We start from the raw sequence: 25536 nt of genomic DNA on the forward strand, positions 1-25536 counted from the left end.
AATGAAGGAGCTGGCAGATGAGCTTGTGAAGACACCCTCCATCATTTACCAGCAATCGTGGCTCACTGGTGAGGTTCCAGATGACTGGAAATTGGCCAATGTGATGCCCATTCTTAAAAAGGAGGGAAGGAGGATCCAAGTAATATAGACCAGTCAGCCTGACCTCAGTACCCGGTTAGGCGATGGAACAGTTAATATTGAGTGTCATCATGCAGCACTTAGAGGACTGCAGGGGTATCAGACCCAGCCAGCAGGGGTTTAGGAGGAGTTGGTCATATTTGTACAACCTGGTCTCCTTTCATGACCAGGTGACCCTCCTGGTGGATGCAGGAAAAGCTGTGCATGTTGATGTGTACCTGACTTCAGCAAGCCTTTGACACTGTCTCCCACAGCACACTCCTGGAAAAGCTGCAGCCCAGGGCTGGGACAGGAGCACTCTGTGCTGGGTTCAGAACTGGCTGCATGGCCGGCCCAGAGAGTGCTGGTGAGCGCTGCTGCATCCAGCTGGCAGCCAGGCACCAGGGCTGTCCCTCAGGGCTCTGTGCTGGGGCCAGCTCTGTTCAGTATTTTTATTGATGACATGGATGAGGGTATTCATTTTCTCATTAGTAAATTTGCAGACGACGCTAAGCTGGGAGCGCGTGTTAATCTGTTGGAAGGTAGGAGGGCTCTGCAGAGAGACTTGGAACAGTTGGACAGATGGACAGAGTCCAACAGGATGAAGTTTAATAAATCCAAGGGCCGAGTCCTGCATTTTGGCCACAATAACCCCCTGCAATGCTATAGGCTGGGGACAGTGTGGCTGGACAGTGCCCAGGCAGAAAGGGACCTGGGGGTACTGATCAACAGCTGGCTGAACATGAGCCAGCAGTGTGCCTTGGTGGCCAAGGCCACAGGCATCCTGGCCTGGATCAGGAATGGTGTGGCCAGCAGGAGCAGGGAGGTCATTTTGTCCCTCTACTCAGCACTGGTGAGGCCCTGCCTTAAGTGCTGTGTCCAGTCCTGCCCCCTCAGTTTGGGAAGGACATTGAGACGCTCAAGCATGTCCAGAGGAGGGCAACGAGGCTGGTGAGGGGCTTGGAACACAAGCCCTATGAGGAATGACTGAGGGAGCTGGGAGTGTTCAGCCTGGAGAAAAGGAGAGTCGAGGGTGACCTTATCACTCTCTACAACTTCCTGAAAGGTGGTTTTAGCCAGGTGGGGGTCGGTCTCTTTCTTCAGGCAGCAAATGATAGAACCAAAGGACACAGTTTTAAGCTGCACCAAGGGAAATATAGGTTGAATATAGGAAAAAGTTTTTTACAGAAAGAGTGATAAAGTACTGGAATGGCTGCCCAGGGACATGGTGGTCACCATCACTGGATCTGTTTAAAAAAAGACTGGATGGTTTAGCTGAGGTGTTAGGGCATGGGTTGGACTTGATGATCTTGAAGATGTCATCCTGTGAATCCTGTGAATTCAACCCCAAGTTCTGCCTTCACTCATGCTTGTAACTGAAGTTTCAAGTTTCAGGGCCTGGATCACAGATGCAGTCTGCCAGTGTATTCTCACCATCTTTTGGTTTATCGGGTAGAACACACAAATTCTTTTGCAACTTCACAGTAAAGGAACAGCTTATCTTGCTGCAGGAAAGGGCTGTGGGATTCAGCACTCTTAGTGATTAAAGGAGAACAAAATTAACAATGATGGACAACTGGCTCTGCTTTTTTTTTGAATCTCACTGAACCTAGGCTCACTCAGATACTGAAACACCACAATCCACATTGCTCGAAAACAAAGGGAAAAGTCCAGGAAGGAAATAAGAGTCCAGACATGTTATCTAAGTCAAAGTAGAATATTTATTTATGTAACTGAAAGTGTTGATACTTGTAGTGCAATGACAAGCCCAAGTTTCTTTATTTCTAATTGGAAATTAACCATCTTCCTCAAAACATTTGTGCTTTGCTACCATGTGCCTGTTCCACAGTCCCCAGATCACGTAATGCACACTTCACACTACTGAGGTGGCACCTCCTTGGAGTTCCACAGATAAGTTACTTCTTCATTTTGTAACTTGTGTGATATAAAGAATTCACTCAAAGCATCTTCATTTCAGTGTTTCCAACTGCAGGATTTTTAAAGTCACATTAATGTGACTCATTAATCTCACCCCGTTCCATTAATTAATGACTAATTCTCATTTAACCCCCATAAATAAGCAAAGTTCAGTGTTCTTGAACTACAACAATGGCTTCAAGCAAGAGTTCATCACAGAAATAAATTTTGCTAATATAAAAATGTGATTAAAAAGAGCACAGAAAGGTATGGTCACTGAAACATAAAAAAAATATACTGGCACTTTATGAGGATAACAGGAACTACCTCAGGCATCCAACCAACAGTCTTTGGTCACATCCATTTCAAATGCAGCTTGATAAAAGTCACCTAACAATGAGCACATGGTAAGTGTCATTACAGCAAACACAGGTGCAACACTTCTATCACCAGGCTCAGACTAGAGCAGCTCAGTTCAGAGGCCCACCCTGATAGAGAGCAGCAGATGGGCTGTGTCAAGCAACTATGTGCGTGTGATGTGTCACAAAGTGTTGCTGTTGTAAGGTAGAAAACCAACAAGGTCAACCTTTCTGTGACAAAAACTTCCAGCACTTGGAGGTTTTTTTTATTTACATTTCTTCCAATACAAATCTTTGAAAGATCAAAGACTCAGCACAAGCAGGTGAAAGAAGTGGTGTGACTGGTGCAATCTCAAGGCACTGAGCATCCACAGTGTGCAAGGGAGAGTGTGGCTGCAGGCAGCTCTCCTTCACCCCAGTGATACAGGGCTAGCCTGAATCTACATCACCTCGATTTCTGGCAGTTTCAGGGGGGGCCACACCTGCCATTCATAGTATGACACTAGCTGCGCTTGGGTACTTCAGCCAGAACCATCTGGGAAAGTGCTTCTTGGGGAGCCTGAAAAGACAATGGGGAGAATAAACCAGAAATACCACAAAGAACAGATTTGGTAGGCTAATGAAATACTCTCTTAGAGAATTTGTAACACCTGCCCTGCTCATTCTGTTTTAGAATTGCTTGCTACAGCTTTAGGAGCACTTCCAGTCAGTCTCAGTGAGCGCTGCTCATGAAAACCGCTTGTTCTCGCCTCAACCTCAGACTCACATAGCCTTTATGTGGCCCCAGTCTGAGTGAAAATCTGCCCCAGCCACTAGCAAGATCTCTCATTTTGGGGTTTCATTTGAATCACTCAAGCCAACTGACCACGCAAAATGCATGAACACCAATGCCAACAGTGGAAGTTGGGGAGCTGGTGAGTGACTGGACTGCTTTTAACAGCAGGGAAGACTGACCTCAATTTCAATCACTCATGGGCCTCAACATCAGAGACTGACAGCATGATCTCAGTTCTTTGCCAAAATGTTTGTATCCCAGGACAGAGAACATCCCCTTTAATCCTGCAATAGCCAAGAGATAGTATGCAAAATCAATTATACAATGAAGGCTCTAAAGAACAGCAAGACAGCAAGACACAGCTTTGAACACAGAAGCCAGTATCTCAACTCTCCCTGGGAACAAGCAGCACAGGCATGCCCTCGGAGCACGCAAGCTTGCTGCCTTGTCAAGACCATGGTCATTTTTAGGATACATACATCCTGGCAATGGGACTCTTCTGAAATAATAAAAAAAAAAACCATACATTTTTGAACTGTTGAAAAGGCACAAACTGGACAACATCCCATGCAGCTGGCTCTCCTGTCACATATTTCAGAACATCGCTGTCTCCATCAAGGAATTCCATTGCTTTAAAACTGGCTTCACAAACACCAACACTGATAATGTGCATGGGCAGCTTAGAGGCATTAACAATGGCTTGCCTAGTTTGTTCTAGATCAGTGATCTCTCCATCTGTGATGATCAGCAAGATAAAATATTGCTGAAAAACATGAGAAAGCATACAGTTAGGTATTTCAACACCAGAGCTCACATACCTGAAGGCAGATAGAGCACTCCCTTATGCTAAGAAAGAAATCAAATGTTGCTGTGCATGAGACAAAACCAGAACATTAAAGAAACTTATGTTCATTCACATTTTTTCCTATGCCTAATGATTTTCATTGTGCACTTCCAATATTCTCTGTACTAGAAAAAAGAGAAAGGATTAAGTTCCATTTATAAAGAACAGTTACATCAATTGGCAAAAAGTACTAGAGACAAAAAGTACTACTAAATAAACACAGCTGCATACAAAATTCACTGATAGGTGCTGTTTTACTGACTGGCATTCACAAAGGCTAGAGATATTTAATATCCCTGCAGTAGAACTCAAAATGCCTTGGTTCTTTTTTATCAATAATTTAATTCAGGTGTGTCTAATTAGAAGTATTAGAACTCTCAAAACACAGCAGTGATAAATAACATGAGACATTCTAGAGGTAACATGAAGGGAAGAATGGCTTTTCCAAAAAGAAAGGAGTACCACAAACCAATGTCTTAGTGTGGTAAAGTCTTTAAAATTTCTATCATTTTCCAAAAGCTGAAGTTTAGTACCTGGTTCTGAAATGAGCAACTGCTGTTTTATAGCAGCTATTTACAGATTTAAAAGGAGGCAAACACAATGAAAATAAGAGAAAACTGAATTTCCAATTCCAAAGCACAGTTAACACAAATTGCTGTACCCAATTGCTGTTTCTTTATTTAAATAGTTAGGTTTAAATCTGAAGGAAAAAATAGAGATATTTAACACATTACAAAAATTAGGAAGATTTCCCCAAAGTGCTAGGAAAGTTAAAAAATACCCTCAGAAATGCAAGAAATGGATCTCCTCAGCCCAAGTGCCTCACAGTATGGGAAATGTATTTGATATACATACAAACATTAAGTAGCACCAAAAATACTGACACAGCTAGGTGATAAAACAAGTAGCACAGTATATGTCAAAATTATTTCTGATTGATCTGTCAGAATGAAATCAGCTAAAATCTATCAGTATATCCAAGTCCTTAATTCTTAAGAAAAACAAATCAAGTTTTAAAGAAATTAAGTAAAATTTCAAAAGTATTCATGGCCACAGCAGCACACAAAATGAGCCCATGACCATAGAGAAGCACAGATGCTCTGCAACCAGCACACTGATTGAAGACTTCTCAGACTCCATGCCACTATAGTGGGACAGATAGTCAAGCCCTCTGATAGCTTGTTAGAGTTTTTTTCTCAACATTCTTGACAGCAAAATTGTTCAGCACAAAACTCTATTCTATGTGCATTCCCTACAGGTGACAGAGCCTGGTAAGAGAGATTGGAGCAAGGCAACTGTTGCCTCAGTCCAACTGGTTGAACGGCCAACACAGCACCCCTGTACAATCAACAGTAAGTACAGTGCCAGCAAACTGGGAGAGAAATAAATATCACTTGAGCAATGAAACTAATGTGTTTATCCAGTGTAGGTTCATATCAGTATGTACCAAGAGAGCATTGACATGCTCTCTGTAGGCTGACAACAGAAGACCAAACTTGCAATTCAAAGGAAGGAAGATAACATCAATTTACTATTCCATTCTATTCAACCATCAACATGGAAAACAGAAACATCAACCCAAAGCAGATCCACAGTAAAGACTTGCACTTACTGCAGCAGTTCCTTGTTGCAGCAAGTGTGCTGCAAACCTTGCCACATGGTTTTTAATAGGAGAGAAGTTGGTTGGCCTGTAGAGTCGGATCTGCGCAGAATCTGGCGGTAGGCATCCACTATTCCTTGGATCCCTACAACACAAGAAAGGAAAGCTGCCACAAGATTCCACAATTCCTCCAGTCATTATTTTATAAACATTACTAAACAGCATATCCAGAAGACAACTGACACAGCTGTGAAGTCCTGAAGGGAAAATAAGCAGCAGCATAACAGGAAATTCAGGAAGCACAGAGATGAAAACATTGGACAGCTGCAGAGACTGGATTTGCACATTTCTTCCCCATTCTATAATTAGTCACATCATTCTTTGAGCCTTTAACATCAGAAAGTTCCGGATTTTAGCTTTTGAGCTGGCAGGGCTGATTGAGAAAGCTTCAAACTAGGTTTGAAGGGGGAAGGCAGTAAGACCAGACTTGACAGACATGAGCCTAAGGCTGACATGCCAGCATCGAGGGTGAAATCAAAAGCCCAGCTAACATGCATCTATACCCTGCTAACTTTGAAGTGTGTGAGTATCACTGGAACACACTTGCACACTTCCAGAGACAAGCCAGGGTCTCCTATGGTAACAAAAGGCAAAAGGGGAACGGCAGAAAATTATCTCAAAGGAATGATGAATGTTCCTCCAGGAAGGCGATACAGCCAACAGCCCAGCTGAGTGCTTTACACCAAAGCAAAGAGCACAAGCAACAGACAAGAGGACCTGAAAGCCATTGGTGCTCCTAGAAAGCTACAATTTTGTGCCCTTATTGAAACTTGGTGGGACACCCATGGGAATCCTGTCACTAGAGTACAGCTACTGATGGCTACAGGCTGTCAGGAAGGAACAGGAGAGTAAGAAGAGGTGGAGGGGTTGTCCTCTACACCAAGAGGTAGACTGAGTGTGAAGAGCAGCCATATGGGTAAAAATCAGATAGAAAGCCTGTGGGTAAAAATTAGTGACCAAGGCAACAAAGGGAACTTCATGTTTGGGGTCCACTACAAGGGGAGCCTGTTGATGAAACCTTTCTGCTCCAGCTACAGGAGGTTCTTGTCCTGCTGGGGGACTTGAACTGTCCTGATGTCTGCTGGGAAAGTAGGACAGTGAGCTGTAGGTAATCCAGGAGATTCCAGGAATGCATGGAAGATAACTTCTTGACCCTGGTAATCAACAGCCCTGCCAGAGAGGATGCATTACTGGATCTGTTGGTCACCAACGCAAGGCTGCTAATTGGGAACATCAAGATCAGAGGCAACCTGCACTGTAGTGATCATGCACTGGTGAAACTGGCAGTCCTGAGGAATACAGGTCAGGTAAGAGTAAAATTAGGCCCCTGAAGGTTAGGAAAGCAGACTTCCAGCTCTTCAGGGAGACAGTCAGTGGGATCCTCTAGGATACTGCCCTCGGGGACAAGGGAGAACAGAAGCTTGGCAGATTTTTAAGGAAGCCTTCCATACAACACAAGAGCTAGCAATCCTAGGAGCAAGAAATCAGGCAAGGAAGGCAAGAGACCAGTATAGCTGAGTAGGGAACTGCTGGTCAAACTAAAGGGAAAGAAACAAATGCATAGTCAATAGAAGATAAGACAGGTCACCCAGGAAGAGTACAAAGTTTGTTTGTGTAGGGGTGGCCAAGGTGGAGCTTCTGCAGGCCCATTAACCAGAAAAGAAAAGTCAAAGGTGTTAGCCCCTGATCAACAATGCTGGAAAAGTAGTAACAACAGATGAGGAGGCCGAGGTACCCAAAAGCTTTTTTGCCTCAGTCTTCAATGACAAACTCTCTTTCCACACCTCTTGAGTGGATGGACAGCAGGATGAGGACTGGAGGAGTAAAGTCCCTCCCACTGTAAATAAAGATCATGTGTGTGATCACCTGAGGTATCTGAATGTACTTAAGTCTATGGGACCCATAGATGCCTACACCAAGGGCAAGTCCTCCCTGACCAACCCAGTGGCCTTGCACAGTGGCATAGTTGAGTAGACAAGGGAGGGGACAGAGATGTCATTTATATGGACTTCTGTAAAGCCTTTGACACAGATCCCCACAACATCCTTCTCTATAAATTGGAGAGAGATTAATTTGATGAGTGGACTGTTAGATGGATAAGAAAGTGGTTGGACAGTCTCATCCAAACAGTAGTGCTCAATGGCTCAGAGTCCCAATGGACATTAGTGACAAGTGAGGTCCCTCAGGGGTCCCTATTGGGACCAGTGTTGTTTAATAACTTTGTTACTACATGAAGGGAACAAGTGTACACTCAACAGGTTTGCAGATGACACACCTGAAGGACAGGGCCATCCAGAGGGACCCGGACAAACCTGAGAAGTGGCCCATGGGAATCTCTGAGGTTTAACAAGGCCAGATGCTGGTGCCGCATCTGGGCTGGGTATCAGTCCCAGTATTGATCCAGACTGGGGCAGGAACAGGTTGAGAGCAGCCCTCATGAGAAGGATTTGGGGGTGCTGGTGGATGAGAGGCTGCACATGCCTGGACGTGTGTGCTGGCACCCAGACACCAACCACGTCCTGGGCTGCATCAAAAGAAGTGTGGGCAGCAGGTCAAGGGAGGGGATTCTGCCCCTCTGGTCCCCTCAGGTGAGGCCCCACCTGCAGTGCTGCATCCAGCTCTGGAGTCCTCAGTGCCAGACAGACACGAACCTGGTGGAGCCAGTCCAGAGGAGGCCACCAGGCTGATCAGCAGGATGGAGCACCTCTCTTAGGAGCAAAGGCTGAGAGAATTGTGTTTGTTCAGCCTGGAAAACAGGAGGCTTAGGGGTGACATAATTGCAGCCTTCCAGTTCTTAAGGGGGCTTACAAGAAAGATGGACAGGGACTTTTTACAAGCACATGCAGTGACAGGACAAAGAGGAATGGATTCAAACTGAGAGTAGATTTAGACTAGATACTTCTTTGCTAAGAGGGTGGTGAGGCACTGGAACAAGTTGGCCAGAGTAGTTGTGGCCGCCCCTTGCTTGGAAGTGTTCAAGGCCAGACTGGATAGAGCTCTGAGCAATCCCGGTCTAGCAAAAGGTCTCCCTGCCCATGGCAGGCGTTTGAAACCAGATGATCTTTAATATCCTTTCCAATTCAAACCAATCTATGATTCTATGAAGTTGCAGGAAAAATAACCTAGCAAAGATATGCTGAAGAATGTGTTTACTTTTCCCTTCTACCGTGTCAATTTACCTTGTTTAATTGGTTATGTTCTAATTAGACAAGGTCAGAAGCTCTTGGGAACACTAACTTTTAATTTTCTTTGTGTAGAAGTTAGAAAACAACCCCTGATTGAAGAGTCAACCATTTGTGTAACAGAAATGGTAATGTCTAAGGGGTTTCTTAATGCAAAAAGCTTTTTTCATGTTAACCAAAGAAAATTTTTTTAAGAGTCCTATTTTAGATGGTACATACTCTTCTACTGATCCATCTAAATTGGCCTATCCCTGGCTTGTATCAATGCAGCTTCATGTGTCACTGTTTACATTTGCCATCATCAGGTTTTAGCATGGTACCACTCAAAACTGCTGCACAAGGACCCTAAAAGACCACAGACCCAGGTCCCAGTGAGGCAGACAAGGGTGAACTGAGAAGAAATGCTTGGATTTTAGCACTGAATTTCTAATTCCACTTTTTGTTGGCCTAAGACCAGAGAAAAAAAACTATGTGAAAAATGCTTGTTCAAGAACAATTCTGTGTGACAGCATGCTGAGAGATCTCAGCCCTTAAAGGTCATGATCTAGCATTGAGAGCTGCCCTTAAATACAGCAGTGTGCTGGGGTGACCCTAGCTGGATAAGATGCCCATCAAAGCCATTTACCACCCCACTCTTCAGCTGGACAAGGGAGAGAAAATACAATAAGGCTCATGGGTCAAGATTAAGACAGGGAGATTGCTCAGCACCCACTGTCATAGGCAAACATGGGGAAATCAGTTGAATTTGTTGCTAATCAAATCAGAATAGGATAAAGAAAAGTAAAAACTAAATCTTGAAAACATCTTCCCCTCACCTCCCCTCTTCTGAGGCTCAAATTCACTCTCGAATTCTTGCTTTCCTACCCCCCCAGTGGCACAGCAAATGGGGGCTGTGGTCAGTTTACATGTCATCTCTGCCGCTCCTTCCTCACTCAGAGGAAAGTCTCTCCTCACTCCTCCCCTTCTGCAGCAGAGTCACTTCCACAGGAAACAATCCTCAATAAACTTCTCCCATATGAGTCCTTCCCACAAGCTGCAGCTCTTCATGAACTGCCCATGCAGGTCCCTCCCACAAGATGCATTCATTCAGGAACATGCTGCTCCAGGGAAGGGCGTCCATGGGCTGGAGGTGGGTATTTCCTCTGTCATGGTTTGAGGCTGGAACAATGCCAGAGTCCCCATGAAAATACACTTTCCCTAGTGGCTTCTGTGAGATGTGATCAGGAGCAGAGCAAAGCAGGCTCCAACTTAGGAATAAAGGAAACAAACTTTATTAACTACAATATCTAAAAAGGAACAGACACAAAACTAAGAATTAAAACCCTCCAAATACATTCCTCCTCCTCCGCCCTTTTCCTCCACAGCATGAAATAACACCACAGATTTCCACACCGTCACCATCTCTCAGATAATCAACTTTTGAGTCCATCATCACCCCTCAAATAATCAACTCTCAAGTCCATCAGGGAGAGAGGAGTCTCCCCTTGCACCATAGGCTTCCCCTGGAAACACAATTGAAATCTCTTGTGCTTCTGTGTCACTCGTGGCACCGCCCGGAGAACATTTGCCCTCGTGACTTTTTCTTTCTATGTCCAGTGCTCTCACCACTGCACATGGACCAGAAATGCCTTTAGGATTCCCCTTTTAAGGATGCCCCGCCCAGTTCCAACAAAAGCAGCAGTCTCTCAGCTTCAGAACACCAGTCCCCACCAAATTTACCCCCTGGGGCTGAGGGCAGAGGGCATCCCACACCCTCCTCAGCCGTCTCTGTTCACACCACTGCTTCACCGCACTCTCTTTGGCTTCAAGGCATTGCCTCCCACTAAATGCAGTCTCTGTGTCACAGGAAAAACATGGGTCTGTCCATGGCCATACAAGAGAGTCCAGCTCAAGGCCACTCCATCATCTCCTCCCAGCTAGGATTCTTCTCACCTCTTCTAACATCTCTCACTTGTACTCACTTTCATCACACTTGCCCATCTCCTCTTGCTTCATCTCTCTCTCCTCATTCAGCTTCAGGAGGACCAGTATTTGTAAGGTTTCCATTATTTTACAAAGGGGTTAAAATCTTCGCCTCTGTCTGCCCAGAACTCCCACAGTGGCCGGGCACCTTCTTTCGCTGCATCCCCCACTCTCCTTCTGGCTGGCTGTGCTGCCAGTCCATGATATTGAATTTCAAGGCAGCACAGGCACTGGCTCTCTCTCTCTCTCTATCTCCCGGGGGACAGGAGGGGGGCCCGATGCTTCTCAGGCTCCTCCACCCTTCCATCTGGCAAGGCCTTCACCCCCTGCTCTGCCCAAGGCTCCGGCCTACCTCACCCGGCCGCATGGCTTCCCCTCCGCCACCCAGCCCTGGCTGGGCAGGGGAGCTCTGAGCTCCTCCACTGACCGGGACCAAGAGAGAGTTCTCCTGGGAGTTCTCTGCTCTTTTAACCCCCTGTGTTCTCTGAGGCAGTCCATACCTTCAGTGGCCAATCCAGGTGCCAATATTCAAATCCAAACACTGATAGGTTTGACCACAACCTCCCAAAAAACTCACTTCCTTCTTAAACTATGACACCTTCCCCATGGACTCCATGGGCTACAGAAGCACAGCTGTCTCACCATGGTCTTCACCACAGCCTGCAAGCTTGAGTGCTTGGAACACTTCCTCCTACTTCTTACTTACCAGCCTTGGTGTCTCTAGTATTGATCCTCTAATATATTCTCACTCTTTCCCTCTGATTGCTGTCACACAGGGGGTTTTTTCCCCCTTTTTAAATCTGTTATCCCACCATCACTGATGGGCTTGGTCTTTGCAAGTGATGAGTCTGTCTTGGAGCTGGCTGGCATTGGCTCCATTAGATATCAGGCAAGACTCTGGCAGCTTGTCAGAGAAACCACCCCTGTAGTCCCCACTACCAAAATGCTGCCATACAATCCAAATATAACCTGAAACCACATCCTCTGAAGAAGATGGCTATGAAAAAAAGCAAGCTTTAAGACAAACTTGAAAGGAGAGCAGTCAAACATATCCACATTGCTCGTGGAGAAACCCTGCTTTCTAACATCCTCAGCAGATGGTGGCTCTGGAATCTTAACAAGCAGAGGCACAGGGCTGAGCTGAATCCACTGGCACCTGTAACCCAGCAGAAGTAATCAATTTTAAGCAACAAAAATTTTAGTACAGACTGACAGTCAATTAAATCTAGACCCCTTCACTGAAGGTTATGGAGTTTGGCTGCATCAACACACATCTGCTTTTGTCAGCATCAAAGTAGAGAGTAAAGCTATATTTGCCCCATGTCCTGCTGCTGCATTTGATTTCCACTAGTTGTGAAACAAACACAGCACTTCAAACATCTCCCTCATTGACATTATTAATAAAGAGGTGTTCTCATCTTGGCAGTAAGGGTTGCTGGGGTTGAAGTTCAAAGCAAACTCATGAGATACCATGTGAAATGGGACATTACAAACAGTTAGGGAATGTAGACATGGACAGAGCAAGAGTCCAGCATAGAGAATGCCCTACCTGCCAGCTAGGAGGAACCTGAGTTCCAAACCCAAATGCAGGAAACAGTCTGTTGCTGGAAAGAAAGGGCAACAACAAAAATGACAAAGAGCAATTCTGTAATAAGTCACACTTCAGTTTTATTCACCAAAAATAGCTGGAGACCAAGGCAGAATTCCTGCCATAAGGAATTGGTACATCATCTAGCTGCCCATGGCCTAGCATCAGGCATCCAATGGTTTCAAGCTTGGTCTTGAGAGTTAGATAATTTCTCTCAGTGCAGCACCCCACAGGACTCTCAGGAGATTTCAAAGTAGCAAGAGAAAAGCCACACCAATCCCAGCCTGGCTACAGGACAAAGCAGACAAACATGTCTGCTCCCATTGCTCCCAATGTCCATTCCCATTGAACCAAATAGGACATTCATGTTTGCAGTGCATCCTCTGCAACAAGGGATCAGTGCCCAGCTGAAGCATTAAGGGACTCAGAAGGGACAAGCCAAGCAAATATGCCAAATTATGAAGGGCTGCCATTGCCCTCCCTAGCACTGACAGAAGGAAGAGGAAACAGTAGTAGCTCCTAAAGGGACCTCCCAAGGAAAGGCAGCCCCTCAATCATTAAAGCAGTGCAGGGCTAGAACAAGCTGTTCTAGTCACATTTTTGATATGGTGACTAGATCAGTCAAGATCATTACACGTGTCATAATTCTGGATTACACTTCCCACACTCCAGATGGTACTCATCAGGTACTCATTTATCCCATCTGGGCTGATGTAGTGAAAAGAATCTGGTGACTTGGGATCTCCACTGGAGGCAGAGAAGTCTACACCAACCTGTTCGGACAATACGATGGCAGCAAGTCACTGATATGTCAGCACAGACAAATGAGAAGAACAAACTACATCCAGAAACAGGATGTTAGCTCAGGCCCACAGTTTCTTTTCTCCCAGGCACACAGCAACCCTACACAGGGACATGCACACAAGCCTGCACCCACCTGGGTACAGGTATTTCCAAGCCATAGCAATCCTTTCTGCTGACAGACTGAACCAATTTCTCAAAAGAAGTTTAAGAAGCCCTAGTTCCATTAAAGTGCTACTTGATCACAAAAAGCAAAAATACAGTATCCTTTAGTGTTTTGCAGACTTCATCACTGCAAATTCATACTGCATTTGCAGTCACTCATGCTGCCAATAAAAGTACTGAACACAACCTCACTGCTTTTGTCCTGTTGTCTACCAATACAAGCAGTGGGGAACAACTCACTATAAAGCTGATCTGGCAGTCTCCCATCACATAGTCCAGAAATGAATATTCTGTCTCAATCTAGAGGAACAGATATTGTAACACCTACTCATTTCACTACGATCAGAAAATAAAATTTAAAAAAAAATAAAAATCTTCCTACCTTGCAGGATTTTATCCTAGTAATGCCAAAGATTTTGTAGTTGTTTTTATTTTGTTTTTTTTTTCCTCAGGATGAATGCATTCGTATTCCACCTACAGAAAGCAAGCACAGAAGCAAGTTCCAAAATATGTGCCTTTACAGGAGAGCAAATTACTGAAACAGACAGTGCCACACATCCACCAATTTCAGAGTTACCAAAATACCCAGAAGAATTAAGAAACTTAATTTTGAAAGGTCTGCAACTACTTTGGCCACTGACAAGCTATACTGGTGCTTTTTGCCACCAGCCCTAGGCAGAGGAAGCAAAACTCTCAGGGTGGGGAGGCTAAAAAATCCTGGGCCATAGGTTCCCTGGGGCAGTGCTTCCCTGCTTTGATTCATTTGCATTGGTTCTGAATTCACAAGGGCTAGAAAAAAGGCAAGGACTTTCCACTCACTTTTGTATTATTTTTATGATGCCAAATTAAGCTGGCTGGCAACTGGAGTAGTCCTGGGCTATGTCCTGTGTGCAAATACACCTGCCTCAATTCAGGTGAACCTCAGTCTCCAGGAGAACGAGATGTCGGGTTTTCACTGCAAACCAAAACCAGCACCATCAGCATATGACTCAACTTACTCTAGACTGGATGACCAAGACACGTGCCCCTTGGAAGGACTGCTGCTAGCTGTTAGCTAGCAAGGTGACCAGAGTGCTCAGGAGGGTGACCAGCTCCAACACATACATTACGAGACAAGCTGTGCTTCTGGACTCATCTGTTACAGCGCCAACAAGCACTGCTTTTTTCACTTGACTCAGCAGAGGCCAAAGCAAGCTGAACTGCTGGGAAAAGTAGCTCAGCGGACACAAAGCCAGCAGATAACAGGCTCAAAGATATTTTTAGAAATAGGAATGGTAACAGAACCCAAAGAAAACAAAGAAATATAACTCCCACACCAGTTTTTCTTATTTTTAAATGTTGGCTTGGTAATAGAAAAATACGCATGTTCGGAGGCAACAACTAAAAGTGCATGTCTGAGGTCAATATTAGAAAGGGTTTGAAAGCCTGAAATCTGGACCAAGTTAGCAGGGGCTGAGGAAGCTCACCAGAGGGCCAGCACCAGTTGTCTGCGTGTGTGCCAGGATCATTTTCAAAGTGCCTATCAAGTCATGTGAGCCATCACTGTCACGATCTGCACACTGCACCTGAAAGGAGGAGGAAGCAGGCAATGGGCAGGTGTCCTGCATTAGGGAGACTGGCCACAGCTCACTTGCCCCATCTACTGTATGACAGCTCTGCATCAATGCTGGTGAACTCCCTCATGCCATCAGGACTGGGGATGTTGGGGATGTTTCACTAACTGAAACCAAGGAGCAAAGACAAACAGCCAGAGTGAATCTCGAGAGAAGAGCATGTTCACTTCCTCACCCATTTCAGTATGCATGGTGAAAATTAAAAAAAAAAATAATTCTTCCCCTGGTTTAAATGTAAGAGATTAAATAAATAAATAAATATTTAAAAGAAACATTAAACCCCCCCAACATTTCACAGTCCAAATGTGTGAATGTGAGGGCATTCAGGACAGGACATGCAACTGGGGTAATGGGAACAAGCAATTAAAACTTTGTTATCTAAGCTATGCTCTTCTGTCCAACAATAGTATCAATTTACAAGGAAATTCTAATTTCTGTGGAACAGTAAGTCCATCTCTTTCTGCATCTTATACCAATGAAATTATAAATAGTTTATTAATAAACAGTAGTTTTTATGTCAGAATGAAGGCTTCAGAACTAGATAATGCAAAACAACAATGCATATACAAATAAAAATATACTAATTACTGGTTTACAGCAACATGGTGTCACAGCTCTCCACAAGATCACCAGTGAGGAGCATTTCTAACATGTTCAACTGCAAAACACAAGTAATTCCATGTTGTGGTGTGATGTCATGACTTGCCTCAGTTACCCCGGTTTTTCCCCAAGTGTGTCAACCACCTCTCCTTTCCCCCTCCCTGACCTCTGCTGAATATTGTCCATCAAAGCAGAAATTCCAGAAGGCGTCAAGTGATTGGCAGGTTCAAAGGATGCTCTCTGCCCCCTGGGGGGCCATTGGCCCATCCAGGTGTCCTTCTCACCTGAGACCCCCTCCCCCCATACCTGGATTGGTGGTCCCTGTGTTCCCTCCCCTCCCCCTCTCCCCTGGGTAAAGGGACGGGCACACCATACGGTGAGGAGTCCTGGTGGAGCTGTTGCTACATTCAGGGCCATGCGGCCCAGAATAAAACCTCTGAATTAAACCCTCCATCAGGACCAACTCATTCCTTCACCATCGCCTTAAAAGCTTCTCCAGCAGAGAGAGGCCTGAGGAGTGACCCTCTTCTAGTAATAAGCTCCAGCCTGCAACCATCGGAGCTCGGGCATGCCTGGGCTTGCCCCAATGTGCCCAGCTGTGACCCACAGCTAGCCAGAGCATCTCTGGGGAGAAACACCACAGGTGCTGCTATTCGGTTCAGCAGCAGGGGCCAGACAGGCCAAGGCATGTCCCATTCGGCAATATTGGTAAAAACCAATAATTCCAGAAGCAGTCAACTAAGGGACAGTTGTAAGCAGCCGCCTCCTCCTCTGAAGCTCACATGCCACACAGACTCGGGAATCCTCTTTATGAGATCTGCCTTTAGAAATCAAGAAGTTGATGTTACTCCAGTATAAACCACAGTGACAGCTTTCTCCTAAGGACAACGGGAACAAGATGAACCCGTGGGTAACACCTGAAAAGGATGTCAAATTCAATGCCTAGATATCTGAATGACACAGGGTTCTTTAAAGGACTGTTCAGATCTACGGGGGGTCTTCCACTGGTATCAATGGAAAACCCATATGTTGTAGGTAAAAATGAAATATGCCCAATTCTAATAAAATATAAAAAAAATTTATTCAGGACCGTGATACAGTCCCGACAGCCAACGATCAAACTGACAGCACAACACTCCCGGGAGATTGGCTGGGTGGATGTGGATCTGGCCTCTAGTGCACCAAATCCTTATACTCTTTATTTTGCCGGTGGCAGAGTCCCTTTGTCTCCTTTCAGAGTTCTTCATATTCAAGTTGGTTCTTTTCTTCAGGCTGAGCTGCACAAAGCCTTCGTCTGGGAATTGATCAATGCATTTCCCCAATTCCTGTATTCAGGTGGTAGGTGCTGATGGCTCCGGTTATCTCAGATGGGTATCTTTCTCGGGCCATCATCTTTTGGGCATCACTGGATACATACCTCCATGAATGACCATCTCCTGTGCAGCCGAGGTTTCCTTCGTATGTAAATGTCATGGTATCTCCTTGCTAGTCTGCCATGGTTTCGCCATCCTGAGAATCAAATTCCTACCCCCCCTCCCTCTGTACAGCTGGTTTGGTTCAAATAGAATGCAGACAGAATGTATATATATATAGACTTCTATATATTTATAGAAGTCTATATATATATATACATTCTATCTGCACAAATTACTAACTATATCCCTAACACCATACAAACAGCCAGGTGAATTATGGCTTAATGTAGTCACCTAAATGGGAAGCACCATGGCATCCTTCAGTGTCTTAACGGCAAAAGATACCACAGAGACTGCTCCCCCTTCTCCTCCTCCATCCTTCCCACCCCACTTCTGCTCTTCTCATCTAAACACTCCACCATGAAGCAATTCCCACCCGTCCTGCCTGAACTTTACTTGGCTTCTCCCAACAATTCTGATGTTCGCACATCACCCAAAAGTGACTGGATCATGCCAGGGAGGCATTCTCTCATGCAGAAGGCAGGGTGCAGACTCCCAGTGAAGGGTCTCCTTTATGCCAGTACACCTGGAGAGCTTCAGGGAATCCAGCCACTGCCATCTCCAGACACCTCCTCTCCCCTCTTTCCTGCTCCCACTCCCCTCATAGCCATGCCAAGGACCAGTTCAGTTATTAGTTCACAACACGGTATGGCTTAAAACAAACCTCTTTTTACAAGGGTTTTTTTTCTAAGACTGGCCAAGATCAGGCAGCCCAAAGTGTTGTTGCTGCAAACAAAACCCTCCAATACTGCAGGACACAGTACTAAGTTATTTATTATTTCTTCGCAAATGAACTCTCCAATACTCATTACAAGCCATGGAATAAAGTCAGCAAGGAAAAGGCCCCTTTCATCTACAGGAGTGCTGCTCCTCCCGCCTAGCTGATGACAAGAGGGGTGGGTAGCAGATCCCCCCTCGAGCCCCATTGAATCCCAGCTACCAGTGACAGCACAGCATAAAACACAGAGCAGCACACCCATCCTGGGGTAACTTTATTTGATGGTAAAACTTCCCCTCTTCTGTGTCCCGGGACCCTAAACTGAGAGCAGACAGTGACTTATATGTGGGGGCAGGTCTCAGGGGAGGGTACAGTCTTTAACAAATCAGGAGAATTGGGAGTAAAAACCAGGCGGGGAATACAATGTATAAACCAATACAAATTTTCAAGGCAGGAGAACATTTTCAGTAAACTAATAGAGTTTGGAGAAATAGAAACTAGCATCTAATAACAGGAAAAGTGACAAAAGTTCTGGGAAAAGGCAAGAACAAAAAGGAAAACAGCATAAGGAAACTACCAAATTACAAATCAAACAATAAACCTACTAATAAAACAAAAAAACACACCACAACACAGGAGGAACTTTCAAAATCCACAGAAAATTATCTTGCCTTTGTGCATATGCCATGAAACCCATGAATACCAACACAAATTTCTATTTTGCTACTTCTATTTGCCACATTTGTTATTTCCATTTAAGCAACTATGGGGTTGAGCCGCTGCTTTCACTTATTTTTCACAAAACTGTCACAAAGATTAGGCTGTGTCACAAATATGAGCTGTTCTTAACACAGAACAAGGAGAACATCACTCAATCACAATGAAGAAAGAATTGCCATACTAGGTAGCATTTGATCAAAAGATTTATGTTCATGCACATATTCAGTATGTAATCCTCATACACAGCTGGCAAAGTTGTTGTTTAGGGGATACACCAAATATGGGCATTTGTACACCAAAATGCTAAAAGGTTTCACCACTAGGTAAATTTTTGGAAGCCTCAAACAAGAGATTTCGAGGAACAAATTCCAAATGAAAAATAAAACAGTCGTGCAATATTGCATATTTCAGTGTTGTCAGTGAAACTCCTGACTGTCAGTCTAGACTCCCCTGATTAACTTCCCCAGCATGTTAAGGATATGAACAGTTTAATCCTTTTTCACAGCTGCATTGGGAAATTTCACAGATTATTTGCCCATGCATCAAGAATTTTGGTTTAAATGAACTAACAGAAAAAGCTATCCTTTTGAAGAAGCAGATGATTCTGAAGTGGATTCCAAAGCATAAAAAGCTTCTAAAAAAACAAACAAAACAAAATAACAACACAAATATTTTTGGGCTATAGCAAATATAGCCTTACAAAACAGGATGTGTAAACCATGTCATGTCAGTTCTAACAAATTACTATATGCACTTCTCAAGTCACCTCCTCTATATGCTTCCTGCACACTTTTGAACGAAGATGACTTCTTTCTGACCTAAGACTGTTGATTCCTCACGAATAAGAGTTCACAAACACCACGCAGAACACTGCCACCTATCAACAAGCCCAGCGCACCTGTTGGAGGTTTGGATTTTTTCTTTCTCTCAGGGAATTGCAGTTGGCTGTAGTCTCTTAGCTGGGGAGTGAGCTTGGTAGCTAGGGGAAATTTTCTCTTGCGAAGTGCAGAGATACCAAGACTTAGCTGGGGGCCAGGGCCTGGACTCAGCCCTCTCTTGCAGTCTCACTCTTGGGATCAGAGGTCATGGTTGTGGTTTGGTGCTGGACTGCTTCTGCCCAAATGTTTCACCACTGCGGAGTTTGGTGAAACTGCTTCTCCTTATACTGGGTGAGCCTCTGCTCCTAAGAGCAGCCTTTGAATTGGGACCTTTTCAACAAACAACCTCACTGGAAGAGACCCTCATCAAGTGCTTTGGTGCCTCAGGGGAAACCCAGGACGCCTCTCCCCCTCTGGAGGGAGCACCTTTCTGCTGCCTGTGGGAGCCCAGCTGCCACTGCAGGACTCCCATAGCTCGTCCCAGAGCTTAGGGGTTTTTGCTACACTTTGTTTAGCACCCGGGGTCTAATCACCTCTGCTGTTCCAGCCTGCTGTTCTGAGGTTCCTGCTACATTCTAGCTTGCCACCCAGAGTGGTAGACACCCGCTGGGACTGGCTGCTTCCCATGAGTTTGCCAAGGAAGCCCCTTCTCCATCGCTGCCCCAGCGCGCCGCCATTGCCGTGCGCAGAGGGGCGGCCGAGCTGCGCCACAGCGCCCCCTGCAGCCGCGGGGGAATCATGGCCCCGCCCCGCCCGGCCGGGAGCCAGCAGCGCCCCTGCTGGCTGCGCGCGGAACTGCAGCGCAGGGAAGGGGCTGGGCCGGGAGAAGGCCGCCCTGGGCTCTGCGTCTGCCCTCGGTGCTGCCGGGCTGCTGCTTGTTTGCCTTCTTACACACACATGCTAGTAAGGAACTGCTGCTCCTTTTCTCATGTCTCTGCCTGAAAGCCCTGTAATTTCAAAGTGCTAATAATTCGGAGGGAAGGGGGTCATATTCTCCTTTCCAAGGGAGGTTCCCACCTTCCTTGGCAGACACCTGTCTTTTAAACCAAGACAACACCTGAACATCTATTTCCAGGTTAATAATCTCAGTAATAATTAGGAACTACCACACTGCACAAAGAACAACATTAGCATGCATGTATTTTGCTAAATCTTCCATATCAAGCTTTCAGCATGAGACTTCTTCAGAGAGAGGATGAAGAAGTAAAATTCTGCAAATGTAAAGCATTTAGGTGCTAGAAAAGTAGACAGAAATTATACTTACACAGAACAATCTATGGATTTAAATGCCTTTAAATTATCAATGCATTGCTTAGAAGAAAAATTAACATATTAAGTTGCTACCAGATTTTCTTTTGTAGAAACATTAAAAGATGTAGTTGTTCTCCTACACCTCCACAAGCCAGGGCCACAGAGAATTAGTTATCATTTGCAAGACCACAGGGGAATACAATTCTGACTCAAACTAAATTTCTACTTGTAACAGATAGAAAAAGAGTTGGGAAAATCTTCAAGTCTCTTGAGTGGATAAATCTGACAGATACCTCAAAGTCCTCTCTGTGTTAGTATCCCAAGGCACTTAAGTTTGTCCAGTATCTGCAAGTTTCTCAGTTAACTTAGAAACAGTGCTAGAAAGCCACAATGAAAAAAAAAAAACAAAACAACCAACCACCCAACCAAACAAGACACCACCACCAAAGCTCAACTTGAAACCCTGGAAGGAATACTGAAAAAAACCAGTTACAATTCTTCTTATGACTAATCATTGAAAATTGTGTCACTTCTGCATTTCCTGACTTCTCAATTTGACAACTCATCATATTTTAAAACAGACATATAATCATTTATCTGCCACACTACAATTCTAGAAAGGCAATCTAATAACTTAAATATGACTAGACAACCTGATAACTCATAGTTAGCATCAACAGAAAATTGATGACTTGGAGCAACAAACAGAATTTCTAAAGGCTGTACCTTGATAGGTTTATTAAAATCTCCACCACAGAAAGTTTGCAAGGGAACAACGGAACTTCCACCAGCATGGATTTAAGTTGTTCTTGATGACCTTAAAAATATGACAGCATAATGTCACATGAGGAATACAGCATGCAACTCAGTAGGAATGATGACATGAGGGCTCTTCATGGCAAGTTAAGAACAGCCTCAACCAGTTCAATCCTGGCACGTATCAATGGCCAAGCAACAGCTCTGCAAGAAATAAAAGCTGATGCTCTCAGTGAAGTTAAATTTTAGAGCCAAGCTCAACACCATTGAGAAGGAAAGGAGAGACCCACTTCTCACTCGCTGTCTGTGGTCAGACTCCTTACTCAGATAGCTCCATCCAGTCACTAGGCAGCAAATAAAAAATTTGCTGCAGCCACAGTGAGCAGAATACCTTATTATAGGATGCTTTCTCTGCAAAACTGGTGCAAAGTATGACGAGGAGTGGGACTCTCACTTTGTGTAAGAATAAGCTGTCTGATCAACTCAAGGAAAACCATTGTGTGGAAATTCTACCTCTGCTCTGTACACAAGCTGCCATGCTCCAGCATTGCTCTGCTTGTCAAACTCCAGAAATGGATCCAATTTACCTAAGAAATCCTGCATACAAAAACCCAGAAGTAATCAGCCTCCTCTATATTTTACCAAATTGAGTAAAGAATTAACTAAATAGTAGGCAATACTTCAAAAAAGAACCAAGTCAAACAAACTGTGCATTAATTTTCTTTCCCTTTTTAAAACTGCTGCACTCTGTAAGTCATCAGCATTTATCAGCTCCAATTCCAAGATCTCCCCCTCAAACCACTTCTGTCCCTAAAAATCACATCATTTTGCTAACTGAGAGTTAGGTGACTAAATCACTGTATTGGTCTTTGGCTTAAAATAACATTGAGCAGAACACCTAAATTTCCACCTTTTTTTCTTTAACAAAAATACAGAAATATCAGTTCACTTGAGACAATTATATAAGTGATTTGTATTCATATACAGAATATTCCAAAGCCAAAATAATAACTTAAAACCTAAACCTGGCAGTTGAGTTTCTAGTTTGACATTGTGGACTTCAACATGCAATTGGATCTCCAACTTACTCCACTGTAAATAACACAAAACACAGCAAGCCTTTGCTCACAAATATTACTGGCTTAGCTTCATGTCTGCAAACACAGAGATTCCCAGCCAAAAGGCACAAAATGTAATTACTAGAGAAGCATGCAAGATAATTTTTTTTAAAAATCAATATCTTTTTGTCCAAGTTTTGGGCTTTAATTTCCAGGTACACAACCCTGGTATCCTTAATCTCCTCTGCTGAAATCTCTGCCATGGAAATTTAGGGGGGGGGATGTAAACAATAAATCACAAAGTTTTGTTTATATTTTGTCCACTAAAGAAACTGTAATTTCTTTTAAATATCGCTCTCCTGTGATAGATGTAGCATTTGAAGATACACTGACAAGAAACCAGAAAAGACACTTTATCCCAGACAACATATTGAGAGTGTTTTTTTAAACAAAAACCTTATCTACCGTAATAGTGCCCTTTCCTGCTGGCTTTTCCTGCTTCAATTCCAGCAGTCAGGTGAACAAAGAGCTGGACACAACCTAAGGTTAGAAGACAGATAATAAAAATGTCATGTTAGACAAAGAGGAAAGAATTACTCTTCAGGTGCAACGTTTTCAAACTCTCATAAAAGTTCTAAAAATATTTAAATGTGTTTCCAACAGCGACAGGCATCAGTTTGTGCTCTTGAACAGTCTGAAAATCATCTTCTCTCACTATCCAGGAAACAGTGCCCACAAATACGTGTCCAAACTTAACTTTAGCTTCCTATTTTTGCTACCTCTTAGACACAAGAGGCACTGTCATCACAAGCAGCCAAAAAGCTACTAAAACTTAAAATACTAGTTAATTTATTGAGACTTTCTTTAATAATATGAATCCCACCTTTTTTCTCCTACATAGCTATATAAACCCCCTCTCAGGAAATAAACATAGAATCTCAAGAAGCCTTATTTCCCCCCGATTTACCACCTGATGGTCACATTGTGCAAAGGAAATTCCATGAGACCCTTCCAAGCACCATGATTCCTTACTCCCGGAGTGCCTTTAGTGCTAAGTGCCTCCTAAGTTAAGCAATTAATTACAAAATACATGTATTTCTAACTTTTGTTTTGTGGTCGACATGATTTTTTTTAGCCACATTCAATGGTAACACAAATGAACATGTTTAACAGTGTTTTCAAATTTGAATATGTTGAAGCCTTTGACAACGCAGATTTTCACTTCATTTTTCATAATAAAGCCAACTCTCGCTGCTGTTTTGTACATCACTTAACACATCTACACATACCTGTCCCAGTACGCACTCAATTCTTCCCAGGTAATCGTCATCATTTAAATCAAAGGATTTGTTATCAATATCATACACGCCGAATTTCAGCTTCTGCACTTTCTCAAAGTAGTAGTCCACAACCAGTTTGTTGCAGAATTCAGGGTCTTGGCAGTTCTTGACCTTTTCTGTGTGTTCTAGCTGCACAAACACAGGAGCAAAGCTGCTGACAATGAGTAAGAAGCCCATATTCTCCCACACAGCTTTTTACCTGCACCAGGTGGACACAGGCACCAGCAAGGTTACACACCCCAGACCTTGCCTCATGCTCAGTGACAAACTGGGCTGACCAATGGCTCACCAAGAAAGGAAATGGCATTGAAAAACACTATTGTATGGGAAAATTCTGAAAACTAAGGGGAAAAGACTGCTGAAACAATGTATTCTGGAGTGTGTGCTCTAGGGCAAGTCATATCTATCCTTACAGACAACTCTGAGCAAACAGGTTAGCAATTCAAGAAAACACTAAACGTTCGAGTGTGGGCAATGGGACTACTCACCAATCGTAAATCTGAATTAAGTATGTCATACACCTGCCAGGAAAACGTAGGGGATGGAAAAGGGGAGACTCAGCGTGTTTACACCCAGGGGCAACGCGCGGCCACGGGCCGCTCTTACCTCAGCCTACCGGCCATCGCCCGCGTCCTGCAGCAGGACGCAGAGGGGGTCCGACCTGGAGCTCAGGTCCCCGTCGAGAAGGCTCCGGCAGGCCACGGACAGCTCCACCCGGGACACGCACGCAGCCATCTGCGGGCAGAGCACAGCGTCAGACGGCCCGGCCCGGACCCCGCGCGCCCCCGGTGCGGCGGAGCGGAGGCACGCGCGGGCGGGGCGGGGCCGCGGCTACCGGCGCTCCGGGCCCCTCCCGCCCCGGGCCAGGCGGGCGCGGAGGAGCGCGGTACCTCCGCGCAGCCGGGCACCAGCTGCGGCCCGCCTCGCCTCTCGGCTCTTGAATTCACCTATTTCTACCGGGCTCTCCCCGCTGCTCCCGCTCCCCCCGCAGTAACCCTTCCCTTTCCCTCCGTGCTGATGCTGCCTTAGGTTTCTACAAAGGGCTGGGCCTGTTGTCCTCTCCCCGGGATCGCCGCTCACAGCCCTGCACAGGGACCGGGACCTCCGTCCCGCCAGCGCCGCAGCCACCGCCCCGCGCCGAAGAGTCGCCCCACGCGGCGAAAGCACTGCCAAAGCACTGCCTGCTCACCCACGGAAGCCACACGGCCGCCGTGCTTTGCCGTGCTGGCTTCCAAGACACTGTAACATCATCCCGCAAACAGGGGATAACTAAATTTTATTAGACATTAAAGTGCAGACGCTTCTGTTTGAGGAACAACTATAATTCTCAAAACTGAATTAGAAGATAAGACTTCGAGCACCAAAATATTGCAGAGACTGGACAGTTTGAGGACTAGAGCTTTAAATGGGATTATTTCATAGAGAAGCTTCTTCTTCTGAGTCTGGAAAATAAGGAAATACTTGCTTTGGCTTTTTAGTACCCAAGTACCCCATGCCTTCCTCATACTTGCAAGGTGAATATATTTAACTCAAAGAGATGAGCTTTTATTGTACAACATTTAATCCCTTGGATATCCCAGTCAGCAATCTACTCTGGACAAACGTTAACAAAGTCACTTAATATGCCAGCGCATGGCACTCGGTAAAAATTAGCAAAGCCTTAGGCAAAGACAGTCATAGTGCAGCTTTCAACTAAGGTCACCACCATCACTTGCTTTAACACCGGCATACTTTTACTTGTTTGAAGTAGTCTGGTG

At 44.7% G+C, this 25536-nt stretch overlaps 1 protein-coding gene across 1 annotated transcript in view; it reads right to left on the reverse strand.

Annotated features, from left to right (window-relative positions):
- Positions 1–1815: 1815 nt before the first annotated feature.
- CPNE1 (copine 1) overlaps positions 1816–25536 on the reverse strand; it is a 50882-nt gene continuing 27161 nt past the window's right edge. Inside the window, 19 exon segments of the mRNA XM_064391476.1 lie at positions 1816–2902; positions 2905–2952; positions 3695–3931; positions 5625–5719; positions 5722–5759; positions 12237–12287; positions 12367–12420; positions 13041–13177; positions 13611–13670; positions 13753–13812; positions 13815–13844; positions 14837–14935; positions 21352–21399; positions 21401–21442; positions 21895–21980; positions 22624–22693; positions 22905–22979; positions 23729–23908; positions 24386–24514. Of these exon segments, the coding sequence (XP_064247546.1) occupies positions 2834–2902; positions 2905–2952; positions 3695–3931; positions 5625–5719; positions 5722–5759; positions 12237–12287; positions 12367–12420; positions 13041–13177; positions 13611–13670; positions 13753–13812; positions 13815–13844; positions 14837–14935; positions 21352–21399; positions 21401–21442; positions 21895–21980; positions 22624–22693; positions 22905–22979; positions 23729–23908; positions 24386–24514 (1608 nt within the window). The 3' untranslated portion in view covers positions 1816–2833.

Source organism: Passer domesticus, chromosome 16, assembly GCF_036417665.1.
Source record: "Passer domesticus isolate bPasDom1 chromosome 16, bPasDom1.hap1, whole genome shotgun sequence".
Taxonomy (NCBI): domain Eukaryota; kingdom Metazoa; phylum Chordata; class Aves; order Passeriformes; family Passeridae; genus Passer; species Passer domesticus.